The 19,221-nt window shown below is 35.5% G+C and overlaps 1 protein-coding gene across 7 annotated transcripts in view; it reads right to left on the bottom strand.

Moving 5' to 3' along the window:
* Positions 1-11,319: 11,319 nt before the first annotated feature.
* The window catches only part of FGFR3 (fibroblast growth factor receptor 3), a 125,148-nt gene continuing 117,246 nt past the window's right edge, over positions 11,320-19,221 (bottom strand). For all 7 annotated transcript variants that reach the window (XM_053704228.1, XM_053704227.1, XM_053704225.1 and 4 more), the window contains 2 exons: positions 18,809-18,914; positions 11,320-14,302 (listed from right to left, as the gene is read on the bottom strand). In XM_053704228.1, the coding sequence (XP_053560203.1) occupies positions 14,138-14,302; positions 18,809-18,914 (271 nt within the window). In that variant the 3' untranslated portion in view covers positions 11,320-14,137. The remainder of the gene's footprint in view (positions 14,303-18,808; positions 18,915-19,221) is intronic.

Genomic DNA, 19,221 nt, shown 5'->3' on the forward strand with positions numbered 1-19,221 from the left:
CCGCTCCCGGGAGCCCACCACAACTGAATAAATTGTATTAACCCCTAAACCGCCAGCCCACCCACATCGCCATAAACTAAATTAACCTATTTAATCCCTAAACCTAACAACCCATTAACTTTATATTAACTCATTCCTATCTTATAATAAATTTAAACTTAACCTATTCTAACTATTATAATAAAATTACTTTAAACTATATTAAATTAATAATTAACCTACCCTAACTGTTATAATAAAATTACATTAAACTATATTAAATTAATAATTAACCTACCCTAACTGTTATAATAAAATTACATTAAACTATATTAAATTAATAATTAACCTACCCTAACTGTTATAATAAAATTACATTAAACTATATTAAATTAATAATCTAACCTAACTTTAATACTAAAATTACATAAAATTACAAATTAAAATAACTATATTATATGTTTAAACACCTAACCCTACTCAAATAATGTAATTCTACACTAAAAAAATTACAAAGTTACAAAAATCTAACTGTTACAAAAAATAACAAAACACTATGTTACACAAAAAAAAAACACTAAGTTACAAAAAATAAAAAATAAATTATCAAAGCTTTATACTAATTACACCTAATCTAAGGGCCCTATGAAAATAAAAAAGCCCCCCCAAAATACCCTAGCCTACAATAAACTACAAATAGCCCTTAAAAGGACCTTTTTGCGGGGCATTTGCCCCAAAGTAATCAGCTCTTTTACCTGTAAAAAAAAAATACAAACACCCCCCCAATAGTAAAAACCCACCACCCACACAACCAACCCCCCCAAATAAAAAGCTATCTAAAAAATAAACTAAGCTCCCCATTGCCCTGAAAAGGGCATTTTGGATGGGCTTTGCCCTTAAAAGGGCATTTAGCTCTTTTGCAGGCCCAAGTCCTAATCTAAAACCCACCCAATAAACCCCAGATTAGGGGTTAATAACTTTATGTAGGTGGTGGCGGCGGTGTAGGGGGGCGGCAGATTAGGGGTTAATAAGTATAATGTAGGTGGCGGTGGGATCTGGGAGTGGAGGAATAGGGTGTTAATAAGTTTATTAGAGTGGTGGTGAGCTCCGGGGAGCGGCGGTTTTAGGGGGTTAATAAGTTTATTTAGTTGCGGCGGGGTCCGGAGCGGCGGTATAGGGGGTTAAACAGTTTAGTTAGTGTCGGTGTTTAGTGACAGTATATAAATAAAGCTGTGAAAAAGCCGAAGAGCAGCGAGATCGAGGACTGTTAGTTAACAGTCCGCTGCTCATCGCCCCGTACTTGGTGTGCGGCTTTTTTGTTAAATATGGAGAGCGTATTCAGATCCGCGGCAGGGATGTTAGGCGATGTCAGGCGAGCGGTATTGGTGCCGGCGAATGCAGCACAGTTGACGGGTTGATAAATAGGCCCCTATGTGTCAAGAAAGTATTCTTACATTTTAATTGTGTACTGTAGCTATAGGGTCTCAGATAATGAGGAGGGGTCAAAGACAATTTATTAAAACATATCTTTTAATAATATGTATAGCCAACACAGTAGATTTGCATAATCAACAAATGCAAGATAACAAGACAATGTAATAGCACTTAGTCTGAACTTCAAATGAGTAGTAGATTTTTTTTCTGACAATGTTAAAAGTTATGTCTTTTTCCACACCCCCTGTCCCATGTGACAAGCCACCAGCCAATCACAAATGCATACACGTACCATGTGACAATCCATCAGCCATTCACAAATGCATACACACTTATTCTTGCACATGCTCAGTAGGAGCTGGTGACTCAAAAAGTTTTAAATATAAAAAGACAGTGCACGTTTAGTTAATGGAAGGTAAATTGGAAAGTTGTTTAAAATGGCATGCTCTATCTGAATAATGGAAATTTAAATTTTGATTGAGAGTCCCTTTAAGGGAAAAAAACAACACATAATCCTGCATAGGTCTAAATACACCCTGATATAAGTCGGTAATGATATAGTGATATTGAGAGGAGAGTGAAAGTAACTAAATCAGCAATTTATCTTAATAAGGATTGCAACCTCATCTGCTCGTATTCCTTATACCTGATATCTCGTGTTGCTGCTTCCAGGGGACTTGGTGGAGTCACTGGGAACTCCTATATTTTAAATCGCCACTATAACTTTCCTGCCTATGTCACCACTACGGCAACCGTAATTACATGGTGTTTTAACTGACCCTGAAAGGAGAGTGCATTTATTGCACACAAAATACCGCTGCACTTTATCTTTAATTGTGGGCTCAATAGAGCATATATTTTAGCGGATACGAAACCTTTCCTAAATGTTGGTTATAGCTACACTTTATTCTCAACTGTTAGTTTAATAGACGCATATATTTATTAGTTGGATACTTATACCTTCATTAAAAACGGAATATAGCTATACTTTACTACAAACTGTGGGCTTAATAAAGCAAATATTTAGCAAGTGTATATTAACTCCATATATACAAATATCGGACTCAAAGTCACTCAATATAGCTAACAAATATTGATCATTGACAACACATCAGACCCTATGGGAATTTATTATACTAGAACTTAATGGTGAAATATAACACTGTATACAACTATCTTAAACTATTAGTAGCTACTGAAACCTTACTATAAAGCTACTGACTAGTTGAGCAACACTTGCTCCCTGAGCTCATATTCATTTACATTCGCTTATTAATGTTGAGTGGGTAAACATACAGAAATAATCTGCACTCAGCGTAAAGGAACAGTATACTATAAAATAGTTTTTCCCTTAATGTGTTTCCAATTACTTTTTTTTATCAGCTGCAGAGTATAAAATGCATGAGATTTGCTTTTTTAAGGCTTATTTGTGTATATGAATTAGTTGATTTTGTTTTTGAAGCCACAACCTAATAAAAATGAGTTGAGCGTGTAGGTATAATCAGATCTCATTACTGTATCACATTGGTGTATCACATTCTGCTTCTTTATCTTATGTTTGTCCATAAACCAATCACCAATACTTGGAGAGAACAATGGAAAAATTAACATTTTATTAGCCTATCTCTTCTATAACCCACTGGGAGTGGTAATTTCTTCTACTGGCCGTGTTAACACAGCTTGGCCATAAGGCCAAAACGTTCAGGATCGGTGGGGATACCACAGGCTAAATAAACTAATTCAAATACCAATATAAGGGTAATGGAAATACTTGTAAACAATTTAATACACTCCAGCAGGTAAAGTGGATCATTGGGAACAAATTAAAGGGGAGTCATTTTTTGAGTAAAATGTCTCTAAGTGTGGAAGTAACAATCAGAATTAATAGTTTGGATACTTTCTTTCTTAAAGGGACAGTATACACTCATTTTCATATAACTGCATGTAATAGACACTACTATAAAAGAATAAGATGCACATATACTGATATAAAAATCCAGTATAAAACTGTTTAAAAACTTACTTAGAAGCTGTCAGTTTGGCTCTGTTGAAAAGGTAGCTGGAAAGCCCCACTGCAAGTGGCAAATAAGGACACTCCCCCCTCCCCCTTCTTTTGCATATGAAAAGGACCCTTTACACAAACAGGAGCAAGCTGGAGAAGGTAGCGGACTGTATTCACATAAAACTTTTGGGGCTTGGGTTAGGAGTCTGAAAATCAGAGCAATGTTATTTAAAAATAAGCAAAACTATACATTTATTTTAAAAAAAAAAACTTTATGGGCTATATAAATAGATCATCTACAAAACATTTATGCAAAGAAAAAATTAGTGTATAATGTCCCTTTAACAGATTTGATACTTACTGTAAATGCAATAACACATACACGTGTACAAATATCAGACACAAATGTACTTACTTTAGTGAATACACGCATACCACTAAGTATCCTTAACCCAGATAAGATCCATAAAACAGATATGCTTTCCTCTTAAAGGGACAGTCAAGTCCAAAAAAAACTTTCATGTTTCAAATAGGGCTATGTAATATTATAAACAACTTTCCAATTTACTTTTATCAACAATTTTGCTTTGTTCTTTTGGTATTCTTAGTTGTAAGCTAGACCTAGGAAGGCTCATATGATAATTTCTAAGCCCTTGAAGGCCGCCTCTAATCACATGCTTTTGTAATTGCTTTTCACAGCAGGGGAGAGCTAGTTCAGGTAAACCCTATAGATAACATTGTTGAGCACGCCCCGTGGATTGTGGCAGACAGTGCACTAATTGGCTAAAATGAAAGTCAATAGATAATAAATAAAATGTCATGTGATCAGGGGGCTGTCAGAAGATGCTTAGATACAAGGTAATCACAGAGCTAAAAACATAATTTATGTAAGAACTTACCTGATAAATTCATTTCTTTCATATTAGCAAGAGTCCATGAGCTAGTGACGTAATGGGATATACATTCCTACCAGGAGGGGCAAAGTTTCCCAAACCTTAAAATGCCTATAAATACACCCCCTCACCACACCCACAATTCAGTTTAACGAATAGTCCAAGAAGTGGGGTGATAAGAAAAAGTGCGAAAGCATATAAAATAAGGAATTGGAATAATTGTGCTTTATACAAAAAAATCATAACCAACACAAAAAAGGGCGGGCCTCATGGACTCTTGCTAATATGAAAGAAATGAATTTATTCAGGTAAGTTCTTACATAAATTATGTTTCTTTCATGTAATTAGCAAGAGTCCCATGAGCTAGTGACGTATGGGATAATGACTACCCAAGATGTGGATCTTTCCACACAAGAGTCACTAGAGAGGGAGGGATAAAATAAAGACAGCCAATTCCTGCTGAAAAATAATCCACACCCAAATTAAAGTAAATGAAAAACATAAGCAGAAGATTCAAACTGAAACCGCTGCCTGAAGTACTTTTCTACCAAAACTGCTTCAGAAGAAGAAAATACAACAAAATGGTAGAATTTGGGTAAAAGTATGCAAAGAGGACCAAGTTGCCACTTTGCAAATCTGATCAACCGAAGCTTCATTCCTAAACGCCCAGGAAGTAGAAACTGACCTAGTAGAATGAGCTGTAAACCTATGAGGCGGAGTCTTACCCGACTCAACATAGATAAGAAGAATTAAAGATTTCAACCCAAGATGCCAAAGAAATGGCAGAAGTTTTCTGGCCTTTCTAAAACCGGATAAAGATAACAAATAAACTAGAAGTCTTTCGGAAAGACTTAGTAGCTTTCAACATAATATTTCAAAGCTCTAATAACATCCAAAGAATGCAAACGATTTCTCCTTAGAATTCTATAGGATTAGGACATAATGAAGGAACCACAATGTCTCTACTAATGTTGTTGGAATTCACAACTTAGGTAAAAATTCAAAAGAAGTTCGCAACACCGGCCTTATCCTGAAGAAAAATCAGAAAAGGAGACTCACAAGAAAGAGCAGATAATTCAGAAACTCTTCTGGCAGAAGAGATGGCCAAAAGGAACAAAACTTTCCAAGAAAGTAATTTAATATCCAATGAATGCATAGGTTCAAATGGAGGAGCTTGAAGAGCCCCCAGAACCAAATTCAAACTCCAAGGAGGAGAAATTGACTGAATGACAGGCTTTATATGAACCAAAGCTTTGTACAAAACAATGAATATCAGGAAGAATAGCAATCTTTCTGTGAAAAAGAACAGAAAGAGCAGAGATTTGACCTTTTCAAGGAACTTGCGGACAAACCCTTATCTAAACCATCCTGAAGAAACTGTAATATTCTCGGATATTCTAAAAGAATGCCAAGAAAAAATGATGAGAAAGACACCAAGAAATACAAGTCTTCCTAGACTCTATAATATATCTCTCTGGATACAGATTACGAGCCTGTAACATAGTATTAATCACAGAGTCAGAGAACCTCTTTGACCAAGAATCAAGCGTTCAATCTCCATACCTTTAAATTTAAGCGATCTTCAGATCCTGATGGAAAAAAGGACCTTGAGACACAAGGTGCTTGTCTTAACGGAAGAGTCCACGGTTGGCAGAGGCCATCCGGACAAGATCCGCATACCAAAACCTGTGAGGCCATGCCGGAGCTACCTAGCAGAACAAACGAGCATTCCCTTCAGAATCTTGGAGATTACTCTTGGAAGAAGAACTAGAGGCGGAAAGATATAGGCAGGATGATACTTCCAAGGAAGAGATAATGCACTCCACGCCTCCACCTGAGGATCCCGGGATCTGGACGAGATACCTGGGAAGTTTCTTGTTTAGATGAGAAGCCATCAGATCTATTTCTGGAAGTTTCCACATTAGAACAATCCTGAAGAAATACCTCTGGGTGAAGAGACCATTCGCCCGCGATGCAACGTTTGGCGACTGAGATAATCCGCTTTCCAATTGTCCATACCTGGGATATGAACCGCAGAGATTAGACAGGAGCTGGATTCCCGCCCCAAACCAAAATTCGAGATACTTCTTTCATAGCCAGAGGACTGTGAGTCCCCTCCTTGATGATTGATGTATGCCACAGTTGTGACATTGTCTATCTGAAAACAAATGAACAACTCTCTCTTCAGAAGAGGCCAAGACTGAGAGCTCTGAAAATTTGCACGGAGTTCCAAAATATTGATCGGAAATCCTCACCTCCTGAGATTCCCAAACCCCTTGTGCCTGTCAGATACCCCCCACACAGCTCCCCAACCTGTAAGACTTGCATCTGTTGAGATTATAGTCCAGGTCGGACGAACAAAGAAGCCCCCTGAACTAAACGATGGTGATCTGTCCACCATGTCAGAGAGTGTCGTAAAATCGGTTTAAAGATATTAATAGAGAAATCTTTGAGTAATCCCTGCACCATTGGTTCAGCATACAGAGCTGAAGAGGTCGCATGTGAAAACGAGCAAGGAGATCGCATCTGATGCGGCAGTCCTAAGACCCAACATTTCCATGCATAAGGCTACCAATGGGGAATGATTGTGACTGAAGGTTTTGACAAGCTGATATCAATGTTAAACTTCTCCTGTCTGACAAGGACAGAGTCATAGACACTGAATTTATCTAGAACCCAAAAAAGGTTACCCTTGTCTGAGGAATCAATGAACTGATTGGTAAATTGATCCTCCAACCATGAACTTGAAGAAACAACAAGTCGATTCGTATGAGATTCTTCGAAACATGAGAAGACTGAGCAAGTACCAAGATATCGTCCAAATAAGGAAATACCAAAACCCTATTCTCTGATTACAGAAAGAAGGGCACCGAGAACCTTTGAAAAAATTCTTGGAACTGAGGCTAGGCCAAACGGTAGAGCCACAAAACTGGTAATGCTTGTCTAAAAAGAGAATCTCAGACACTAAAAGTGATCTGGATGAATCGGAATATGCAGATACACATCCTGTAAATCTATTGTAGACATATAATGCCCTTGCTAAACAAAAGGCAGGATAGTCCTACAGTAACCATCTTGAATGTTGGTATCCTAACATAACGATTCAATAATGATAGATCCAGAACTGGTCTGAAGGAATTGACCTTCTTTGGTACAATGAAGAGATAAAATAAAACCCCAGCCCCTGTTCCAAAACTGGAACTTGGCATAAATACTCCAGCCAACTCTAGATCTGAAACACATTTCAGAAATGCTGAGCCTTTGCTGTGTTAACTGGGACACGGGGAAAGAAAAGAATCTCTTAGCAGGAGGCCTTAACTTGAAGCCAATTCTGTACCTTTCTGAAACAATGTTTCTGAAACCAGAGATTAAGAACGGAATTGATCCAAATTTCTTTGAAGAAAACGTAATCTGCCCCATACCAGCTGAGCTGGAATAAGGGCCGCACCTTCATAGGTACTTAGGAGCTGGCTATAGGTTTCTATAAGGCTTGGATATATTCCAAACTGGAAATAGTTTCCAAACTGATACCGGCTCCTGAGGATGAAGGATCAGGCTTTTTGTTCCTTGTTGTGAGGAAAAGGAACGAAAATGATTTATTTATCCTGGAAAGAAAGGGAAAGCAAAGTTGACTTAGAAGACATGTCAGCATTCCAAGTTTAATCCATAAAGCTTTTCTAGCTAAAATAGCTAGAGACATATACCTGACATCAACTCTAATGATATCAAAAGATGGTATCACCAATAAAATTATTAGCATGTTATAGAATAATAATAATGCTATAAAATTATGATCTGTTACTTGTTGCGCTAAAGCTTCTAACCAAAAAGTTGAAGCTGCCAGCAACATCCGCTAAAAATATAGCAGGTCTAAGAAGATTACCTGAACATAAGGAAGCTTTTCTTAGAAAGGATTCAATTTTCCTATCTAAAGGATCCTTAAATTAAGTACTATCTGTCGTAGGAATAGTAGTACATTAGCAGGAGTAGAGACAGCCCCATAACCTTAGGGATTTTTGTCCCAAAAAACTCTAATCTGTCAGATGGCACAGGATATAATTTGCTTAAACGTCTAGAGGAGTAAATAAATTACCCAAATTATTCCATTCCCTGGAAATTACTTCAGAAATAGCATCAGGGAGATAAAACACTTCTGGAATAACTACAGGAGATTTAAAAACCTTATTTAAACGTTTACATTTAGTATCAAGAGGACCAGAATCCTCTATTTCTAATGCAAATAACACTTCTTTAAGTAAAGAACGAATAAATTCCATCTTGAACAAATACAAAGATTTATCAGCATCAACCTCTGAGACAGAAACCTCTGAACCAGAAGAACCATTATCAGTATCAGAATGATGATGTTCATTTAAAAATTCATCTGAAAAAAGAGAAGTTTTAAAAGACTTTTATGTATACTAGAAGGAGAAATAACAGACATAGCCTTCTTAATGGATTTAAAAAATAAAATCTCTTATGTTATCAGGAACACTCTGAAAATTAGATGTTGACGGAACAGCAACAGGTAATGTAACAGTATTAAAGGAAATTTTATCTGCATTAATAAGTTTGACATGACATGCAATGCAAATAACAGCTGGAGAAACAGATACCAAAAGTTTATAGCAGATACACTTAGCTTGGTAGCTCCAGCACTGTGCAGTGATTTTCCTGAAGTATCTTCTGACTCAGTTGCAACGTGGAACATCTTGCAATATGTAAAAGAAAAAAACAACATATAAAGCAAAATTGATCAAATTCCTTAAATGACAGTTTCAGGAATGGAAAAAAATGCCAGTGAACAAGCTTCTAGCAACCAGAAGCAATAAATAATGAGACTTAAATAATGTGGAGACAAAAATGACGCCCATATTTTTTAGCGCCAAAAAAAGACGCCCACATTATTTGGCGCCTAAATGCTTTTGGCGCCAAAAATGACGCCACATCCGAACGCCGACATTTTTGACGCAAAAAAACGTCAAAAAATGACGCAACTTCCGGCGACACGTATGACGCCGGAAACAGAAAAAAAATTTTGCGCCAAAAAAGTCCGCGCCAAGAATGACGCAATAAAATGAAGCATTTTCTGCCCCCGCGAGCCTAACAGCCCACAGGGAAAAAGTCAAATTTTTTAAGGTAAGAAAAAATGATTGAAACAAATGCATTTATCCCAAATATGAAACTGACTGTCTGAAAAATAAGGAAAGTTGAACATTCTGAGTCAAGGCAAATAAATGTTCTGAATACATATATTTAAAACTTTATAAATAAAGTGCCCAACCATAGCTTAGAGTGTCACAGAAAATAAGATTTACTTACCCCAGGACACTCATCTACATGTTTGTAGAAAGCCAAACCAGTACTGAAACGAGAATCAGCAGAGGTAATGGTATATATAAGAGGTATATCGTCGATCTGAAAAGGGAGGGTAAGAGATGAATCTCTACGACCGATAACAGAGAACCTTTGAAATAGACCCCGTAGAAGGAGATCACTGCATTCAAATAGGCAATACTCTCCTCACATCCCTCTGACATTCACTGCACGCTGAGAGGAAAACCGGGCTCCAACTTGCTGCGGAGCGCATATCAACGTAGAATCTAGCACAAACTTACTTCACCACCTCCATCGGAGGCAAAGTTTGTAAAACTGATTTGTGGGTGTGGTGAGGGGTGTATTTATAGGCATTTTAAGGTTTGGGAAACTTTGCCCCTCCTGGTAGGAATGTATATCCCATACGTCACTAGCTCATGGACTCTTGCTAATTACATGAAAGAAAGGTATATTAATATAATTGTGGTGGCTGTGCAAAACTGGGGAATGGGTAATAAAGGGATTATCTATGTTTTAAAACAACAAAAATTCTGGTGTTGACTGTCCCTTTAAGCTTATAGAACTTAACACAAATATATTAAAACAATGCAGTAACTCATTGCAATAAAGCAACATCTGTTGCCATTTTCACTGCTCGTCTGTAAATTAAGTTAAACAAGCAGCAGTGTTTTCCTGATCTGATAATACGGACCCTAATAAAGCGGAATAATATATATTCCATGAAATAAGCCCAACGAATATCATCCACTAAGGGACACTATTACAACTTATTGTATTAGGGGTCTCACAAGTTGAACATAAAGTATCATAACTACAAATACTTAGTGTATTGTATCCTGGAAGCAGCAACACAAGATATCAGGTATAAGGAATACGAGCAGATGAAGTTGCAATCCTTATTAAGATAAATTGATGATTTACTTACTTTTACTCTCCTCTCAATTTCAGTATATCATTACTGACTTATATCTGTGTGTATTTAGACCTATGCAGGATTATTATAAGTGTGTGTTTTTAAGTTTTTCCCTTAAAGTTGTAATAAGACATATTATTAAAAGTTATGTTTTAATAAATTATCTCTGACCCCTCCTTAGTATCTGAGACCATCTACCTACAGTACACAATTAAAATTTAAGAATACTCTGACACATAGTGTCATAAGACTTTAGAGTGATACGAGTGTATACTCCAGTAGGGGGTTCTTTACCCTCTAACGCTCCTTAAATTCAAATACAATACACAGCACCATACTCTAAATAACCAAATCTCACTATATAAGATAGTTAATAATAAGAGTCGTATAAAGTCTTTAAAATACAATAAGTAGTGCCATTGGTTTCCCTTTTCTCAAAATAACATGAATGTGTTTGCTAATTGACACTCTGGTACATGCAAGGGCAAAATATGTATAGATTTTTCAAATTTTTGGAGCTCTCTCTTTGGAAATGGTTTATCTTTTCACTGTCAATGAGAGCTTCAACACATTGCTCAGCAACACATTGTAGCCCTTTCTGCCAGCTAAGAGTTAAATAAATGAAGTTATCATTCATTGATAGCCATTCCCCAAATTCAGCATTTTAAGATTTAATAAAAAAAACATTGTAAAATATTAACATTCAAGACATTGGTTATTAATTAAGAAACAAAGAAGAAATGAAAAAAAAGAAATGGCTATAATTTTTCAAAATTATTTTTTATTTTAAAATGACCCACAGATTTTATGTATTGCAACATACTAGCATCATTTGCATTGCAATCCAGGATAATCTAATAAACCAAAACTAATACAATCAGGTTTCACACAATACAGCTCTTAAAACTGGCTGATTTTCCAAAATACCTTGATGTATTCTTTTAAGTTTACCACTAATTATGTTGAATGAGACTTCCGATAGCAAATACAAAAAAAATAAAAGTTCCTTCGTTAACCATGGTTTGTTTTAACAGTGGAAAACCTCACTACTGAAAAATGTAAGCATAAAGCACAATGAAAATAAAGGTAAAAATTAAATATAAATTAGATAATCTTTTTAAACAAACATTAAAAAAAAATAACTGTTGCAAATAGTTTTGAGAAACCGTGCTGTTCCCTTGCACTAACAGCAAATATATACATACACGCTCATTTAAATAACTGTTAAAGGGGCAGTAAAGCCAAAATAAAACCTTCATGATTCAAATAGCAATTTTAAACAACTTTGCAATTTACTTCTAATATCTATTTTGCTTTGTTCCCTTGGTATCCTTTTGTTGAAAAGCATACTTAAGGGATATGAAACCCACACATTTTCTTTTGTGATTCAGACAGAACATACCATTTTTAATTTACTTCTATTATCGAATTTGCTTCGTTGCCATGATATTCTGTGTTGAAGAGATACCTAGGTAGGCATTTGGGGCATTACATAGCAGGAAACAGTGTTGCCATATAGTGATCTTGCAAGTGGATGACATTCTTGTAAAAATGCTGCTATATAGTGCACCCGAAATGGGCCGGCATCTAAGAATACATCCCTGGTTTTCAACAAAAGATACCAGGAGAACGAAGAAAAATGAATAGAAGTAAAACTAGAAAGCTATTTAAAATTGCATGCTCTATCTGAATCATGAAAGAAAAACGTTGGGTGTCATATCCATTTAGGTAGGCTCACTACTGGGAGCTAGCTTCCGATTGGTGGCTGGACATATATTCCTCTTGTCATTAGCGGACATGTGTTCAGCTAGGTTTCAGTAGTGCAATGCCACTCCTTCAACAAAGGAAAAAAGAGAATGAAAAACATTTGTCAATAGAAGTAAATGGTTTAACCACATGCGCTTTCTGAATAATGACAATTTGGTTTTCATATCCCTTTAAATGCAGTTACAAGACTGTACATTTTTACAATTGATTTGAGAAAAAAAAAAAAAAAAAAAAAAAGAAAGCAGAATATAGTTTCTCTTTACTATTAATAAGTTAAACTTAAAACCTGTGAATATGTGGTGTTCACAGTAAGGCTAATCTATCTTAAGTAATAAGTGTTAAAGTCTATAAATAACTTTACAAATATACATGTTAACAAAATACAATTTTTAAAACAAAACTGTGACTATATAATACAATTTCCAGATCAGTGTTATCCTAGATTGCAATGTACATCTTATTTTAGAAAAAAAACATTTCTTTTAAAGGGACGCTGTAAGTATATTAGTACATTTATACAATTCTGCAAATACAATCTCTTTATTACACTATGTACTTTATATACAATAAATTCTGCAATAAAACCATTCAGATATAATCTGATGCCTCCTGTCTACAAGTATCCCGCAAATTTCACCATAAATTGAAGTTTTACAATCTATTGCAATGGTATATAGTTTTGATACTATGTAAAGCTTTTAAAAGACTGAATATGTCTTTTAGAAGGTTTACAATAAATTTAAAATTACTATTTGTATCTTTCATATTTTTCTTTTTTTGCATCAAAAACAATATATTATGAAACTGCTTCTGTTTCTTTCAAAATATATTAAATTTCTTTCATTAATGTTTAAGCCTTTTTTTTTTTTACAAGCATATCTGATAGGTAGGAGCATTTTTCATATAAATCGTTTTAGAATTGTATACAAAATCATTGCTTTTATAGTGAATTATATATAATTTCGACATAATATTCATTATGAAGATGTAGTGACATAGGACCTCAGTGAGTATGAATAAAAAAAATAAAAATGTTCTGTTATTTATTAAAATGAAACGTATTTGTGATCTATAAATAATCAATTATAAGACAGGCAGTGACCTATTTCTTATATGATGTTATATTTTCTTTGATGAAAGGAAATTGCAGATTAATTTCCAGTTTGTAAATACTGATCTATGCTCTAAAGCCAAAATGAGTATAAGGCTGAATATAAAGTGAGAATTGCTTTTACCAGTTTGGGATATTTTCAGTTCTATATAAGACTGTCACTGCAAGAGGGCTGTCTAGCTTATTTATAAACAAGATAAATACATTTCAAGTTAATAAAAGCTATGTCTAAGTAATTGCACTTTATTTTTAGCTAGTTTGAGAAATATACATTGGTGTTCCGTTAGCATTCACCTTGTAGCAAGACGCCTTGAGAAATGATGTGGATGCTTGAAGATAGTAGCAGTGTTCATCCATAAAGGTTCATTAGATTGCATAAAAATAAAAGGTTTACAATCTTTTTCTTCTTCACAAAGCATAGCTCGTCTTGTCCTTGTATTGCAGGCACCGATTGGTTACTCTGGCACTCGGTAGCGGATCACTAGAGGAGTGTAAAAGCCCCCCTAGCTTAACATTCTATATACTGTGTATTATATATGTGTATATCTTGGCACAAGATTAGTTCCTTCAGGCCAAACAGTGCTTCAACTTTGTATACAGCAAGTAAATTCTACGGCTCAAAAAAAAAAAGTACTATTCTTGGGCAATTCTGTCCATATGAATTGAGTCTACATTCCTCTGGTGTCTCAGTTCTGCTTAAGTCATGTACTGATGACACCGTTGTATTGCTGGTGTTTAGGAAGACATGGTTCATCAGCCAGGATGTCGTGTGCAAAGACAGAATCGTCCCCGGAGGAGCAGGTGCTGTGAGTATCTTGACACGCTGGTGAGTATTGCTCAAACGGTACAGAGAGGTCGAGGTACTCCTGAGGAACAAAGAAACAAAAAAACTTCAAAGATCATATAAAGAGTAATACACTTAAAGGGGAAGTCAATTAGATTTTTTGTTAGTGTTTAAAAAGATAAATAACGTCTTCTTCACTACCCGTTCTCCAGCTTTGCATAACCAACAGTGTTATATTAATATACTTTACAATCTCACCATTTGCCTATTTGTAAGCCCCAGCGGCCGCCCCTTATATCAGTGCTTTTTAAATCTAGCAAAACAGCTTGACAGTGCCAGTTCATGTGTGCTATATAGATAGCACTGTGCTCACTCCTGTGGAGAATGATGATGATTATGCAAGAACCAGCACTAATTGGATAAAATGCAAGATTTCAAATAACACTGAGATGATTTCAAATGGATTAGGCACACCACAGACATTATATATATATATATACACACACACATACATACATACATACACACAGTATCTCACAAAAGTGAGTACACCCCTCACATTTTTGTAAATATTTTATGATATCTTTTTATGTGACAACACTGAAGAAATGACACTTTGCTACAATGTAAAGTAGTGAGTGTACTGAGGGGACAGGAAATTTACACTGTTATACAGGCTGTACACTCACTACTTTACATTGTAGCAAAGTGTCATTTCTTCAGTGTTGTCACATAAAAAGATATCATAAAATATTTACAAAAATGTGAGGGGTGTACTCACTTTTGTGAGATACTGCGTGCGTATGTATATATATATATATATATATATATATATATATATATACACACACTAAAGCTAAAAGTTAACCCTACAAGCTACCTAATTAACCCCTTCACCGCTGGGCATAATACAAGTGTGGTGCGCACTGCGCAGCGGCATTTAGCGGCCTTCGATTTATCAAAAAGCAAAGCCAAAGCCATATATGTCTGCTATTTCTGAACAAAGGGGATCCCAGAGAAGCATTTACAACCATTTGTGCCATAATTGCACAAGCTGTTTCAAAATAATTTCAGTGAGAAACCTAAAGTTTGTGAAAAAGTGAACAATTTTTTTTTTTTTATTTAAATCGCATTTGGCAGTGAAATGGAGACATGAAATATACCAAAATGGGCCTAGATCAATACTTTGGGTTGTCTACTAAAAAATATATACATTTGATGGGTTATTCAGGGATTCCTGACATATCAGTGTTACAATGTAACTATCACTAATTTTGAAAAAAAAAAAAAAATGGTTTGGAAATAGCAAATTGCTACTTGTACTTATTGCCCTATAACTTGCAAAAAAAGCAAAGAACGTGTAAACATTGGGTATTTCTAATCTCAGGACAAAATTTCCAAACTATTTAGCATGGGTGTTTTTTGATGGTTGTAGATGTGTAACAGATTTGGGGGGGTCAATAGTAAATTATTAGAAAGTCCATTTACTGGCAAGAAAAACGGTATATAATGTGTGGGTACAGTAAATGAGTAAGAGGAAAATTACAGGTAAACACAAACGCCGCAGAAATGTAAAAATAGCCCTGGTCCCAAACGGTCAATAAATGGAAAAGTGGTCTGGTCCTTAAGGGGTTAAATTCATCATATAAACATTTGAGTACAATATCCCTTTAAGATCACTTTTTATTTAGGTAAAGGATTGTGTCATTTATAGAGGTTCTATTTAAATTGCATAATAGAAATCTATGCTTCTTGTCGCTTTAATTCAGTGCAAGCAGTGAATAACCAGAAAGGTCCCGTATACTCCGTAAGAACACTAGCCAGATTAAACTGACAAATGAGTTATTAAATGTGACTTGCAAATATTAATTATTCCACTTTCTCGCTTTAATGAAAAGAGCTATTTAGTATAATTTCACCAGAAAAATAAGTTCTGATCTTCATGGCTCCTAATGATTTGGATAAAGTAATTGAGACTGCAGTTTTCAAAGTAACTTCATTCATTTCACACAAATTGCTCCAATTAAGTGTAAGAAAATAAAGTCTCCTGCCAAGACACAGTGCTCCATTGTATGCGGAGAACTCCAAGTAAACGAAGAATCTAGAACTGCTGCGCAACCTCACACTACAGCTTAGGAATCCTATGGAAATAACCAAGATCTATTATACGAAAAATTCTCGCTACCCCTTACAGCCATGAAGAGGATCACCCCAAATGTGCGTTTAATTTGGTTAAATGACCTTTAAAATAGATTTTATATATATACATATTATACATCCTGCATTGCAAAATATCTGCATGCAAGATAAATGCATAAAGGGATAGTAAACACCAAAAATGTTATTGTTTAAAAAGAAAGATAATCCCTTTATTTACCATTCCAAAGTTTTGCATAACCAACACGGTTATAGAAATATACTTTTTACCTCTGTTATTACCTTGTATCTAAGCTTCTGCAGACTGCCTCCATATCACAGATCTTTTGACAGACTTGCATTTTAGGCAATTAGTGCTGACTCTTAAATAACTTTACGTGCATGAGCACAGTGTTATCTATATGAAAAACATGAACTAATGCCCTCTAGCTGTGAAAAAATGTCAAATGCTTTCAGATGAGAGGCGGCCTTCAAGGGCTTAGAAATTATCATATGAGCCTACCGAGGTTTAGCTTTCAACTAAGAATAACAAAAGAACTAAGCAAATTTGATGATAGAAGTAAATTAGAAAGTTGTTTAAAATTACATGCCCTATCTGAATCATGAAAGTTTAATTTGGACTTTACTATCCTTTTAAAAGGATTTGTTAGCAAAGTAACACCGTTTTGCAGCCCAGGGAAATACAACTGGAAATGTATTTTGAGTATGTTTATCTAGTCTCCTTTGCAGTGGCCAGTTAGAGGCAGAAACAAATGAATTCCTGCACTGATCAAGCAAATCCTATGCATGTTGCATGTTTATTTATTACGATCCCACTGGATACATTTCAGCCTGTATGGGGTCAAAATAATAATAAAAAAATAAAAAAAAGTTCAATCTGCTTTAAGAATCTTGACTATCACAAAGCTTTCAGGGCTGTAGGAGAGTGGGTGTCCCTGTTAGTGGCGAGACCACACTATTTCTGCGTGCCTCTCTGCCTTAGGTATGAATAAATAGTGCGGTTTCATTGCTATCGGCGAGGCCTGCCCTATTAAGGGATTAAAATGGTGCAATTTCTAGAATAATGCACAAGGTATTTTGTACAAATATTAAATATATTATATACAGTTGCAATATACACGCTCACAGATCATCCAGGTTTGATATCAGGAATTTATTGTAATTTGTGACTACACATCCATGTGTAGATGCACATTAAAATAACCTTTACTTTCAATACTATAGAATATAAAACATGAAAATATAAAATAAGAAAATAGACGTATATATTCTTGAAATTGAGGATTAACGTTATTCTTGATTTATTACTAAATGCGGTGATTATTCATCCAAGCATATTTACATATTCTGCTTTTAGCCTTTTCATAAGTGTAATTAGATTCCATGCTGACTAATTTATGCCAAATCTGTTACATGACAAAAATTGAGGTGGCTGTGACATACGGAGGATCAGCAGATTTTCAGACATAAGGTGACAAGACTACTAGTTGATTACTTGACGCTAACAGAATATTACACTGATTCAGGGTAAACCACTTTAAGTTTACTTCAAACACCACTAAAAACAAGAACTAACACATAAAAAATGATGCTGCATCAAGAGCATATTTAGGCAGACCTTTGTTAACTTGTCATATGATCTAGAGCACTGTTTCTCAACTCCATTCCTCAGGACCCTTACCAGGCCAGATATTCATTATATCTTAACTAGAGCACAGGTGAAATAATCATCTGATCAGTAACCATGGCTACTAACCTGCTCTCACCCTTCAGATGATTATTTCACCTGTGCTCTAGTTAAGATATAATGAAACTCTGGCCTGTTAAGGGTCCTAAGGACTGGAGTTGAGAAACACTCATCTAGGCTTAACACTACCACCTCCACAACAAACAGTCTTGCCACCTCTCTCAGACTATGATGTCCCTGATGTCTCCAACAACCTCAACAAATTTTGAACCCTCCACATGGGTGTTATATTGTTGGAATTATTCTGTGTTTGTTGTTAGAGTTTGTATTGTAATTAGAGTTTATAAGTTGCTCTCTTTTGTTTGCTTTATGTTTACAAAAGGTCAATGTGGAGCAAAATGCTGCTGCACCAGAATTCAATTGGGAAAATAAATGAATAAATGTACCATTCTGTAAGGTCTTGCTTATTTCAGTCAGACTGTATTTTCGTTTTAGGATACTCATCTATTGAGATTTGTGTCTTCTATCTATAGCCCTACTGTGACTTTTGCCCAGATATTTTAAGTTGTTCTGAACAGATACACCAGTGCTCTATGTATACTTTACAAGCATAAGAATGGATCTCATACTTACAGTTCACCTAAAAAAATCTACTATACAAACCTTATGTTTACTTATCTACACCTTAAAAACTAAACAAAAGTGCATATGTTTAACGGTAAAGACAGAACCACAAATACTTACATCAGTAGATGTTACAGTGAGGACACGGTCAAGGTCTTCAACTAACTGCTTGAAGGTTGGCCGTTGAGATGGAACAGCATGCCAGCACTCTCGCATTATCATATAGCTAAAAGACAGGCATAAAATATCAATATAAATTATGTAACTTAAAACGTGTTTTCTTACCACAGGTCAGGACCCATAACTGGACTGCAACACCTTTTTTTACTGGGTGGCGACGTGCGTTTTGTAGGAGAGTGTGTGTGTTGTAGGATAATGTGTGTGGTGTGTCTTGTATGAGAGAGTGTGTGTGTTGTAGGAGAGTGTGTGTGGTGTGTCTTGTATCAGTGTGTGTGTGTGTGTTGTATTACAGTTTGTGTGTTATATGCAAGCATGTGTGTGTGTTATATGGGAGTGTATGTGTGTGTTGTATT

This window comes from Bombina bombina, chromosome 2 (assembly GCF_027579735.1).
Source record: "Bombina bombina isolate aBomBom1 chromosome 2, aBomBom1.pri, whole genome shotgun sequence".
Taxonomy (NCBI): Eukaryota; Metazoa; Chordata; class Amphibia; order Anura; family Bombinatoridae; genus Bombina; species Bombina bombina.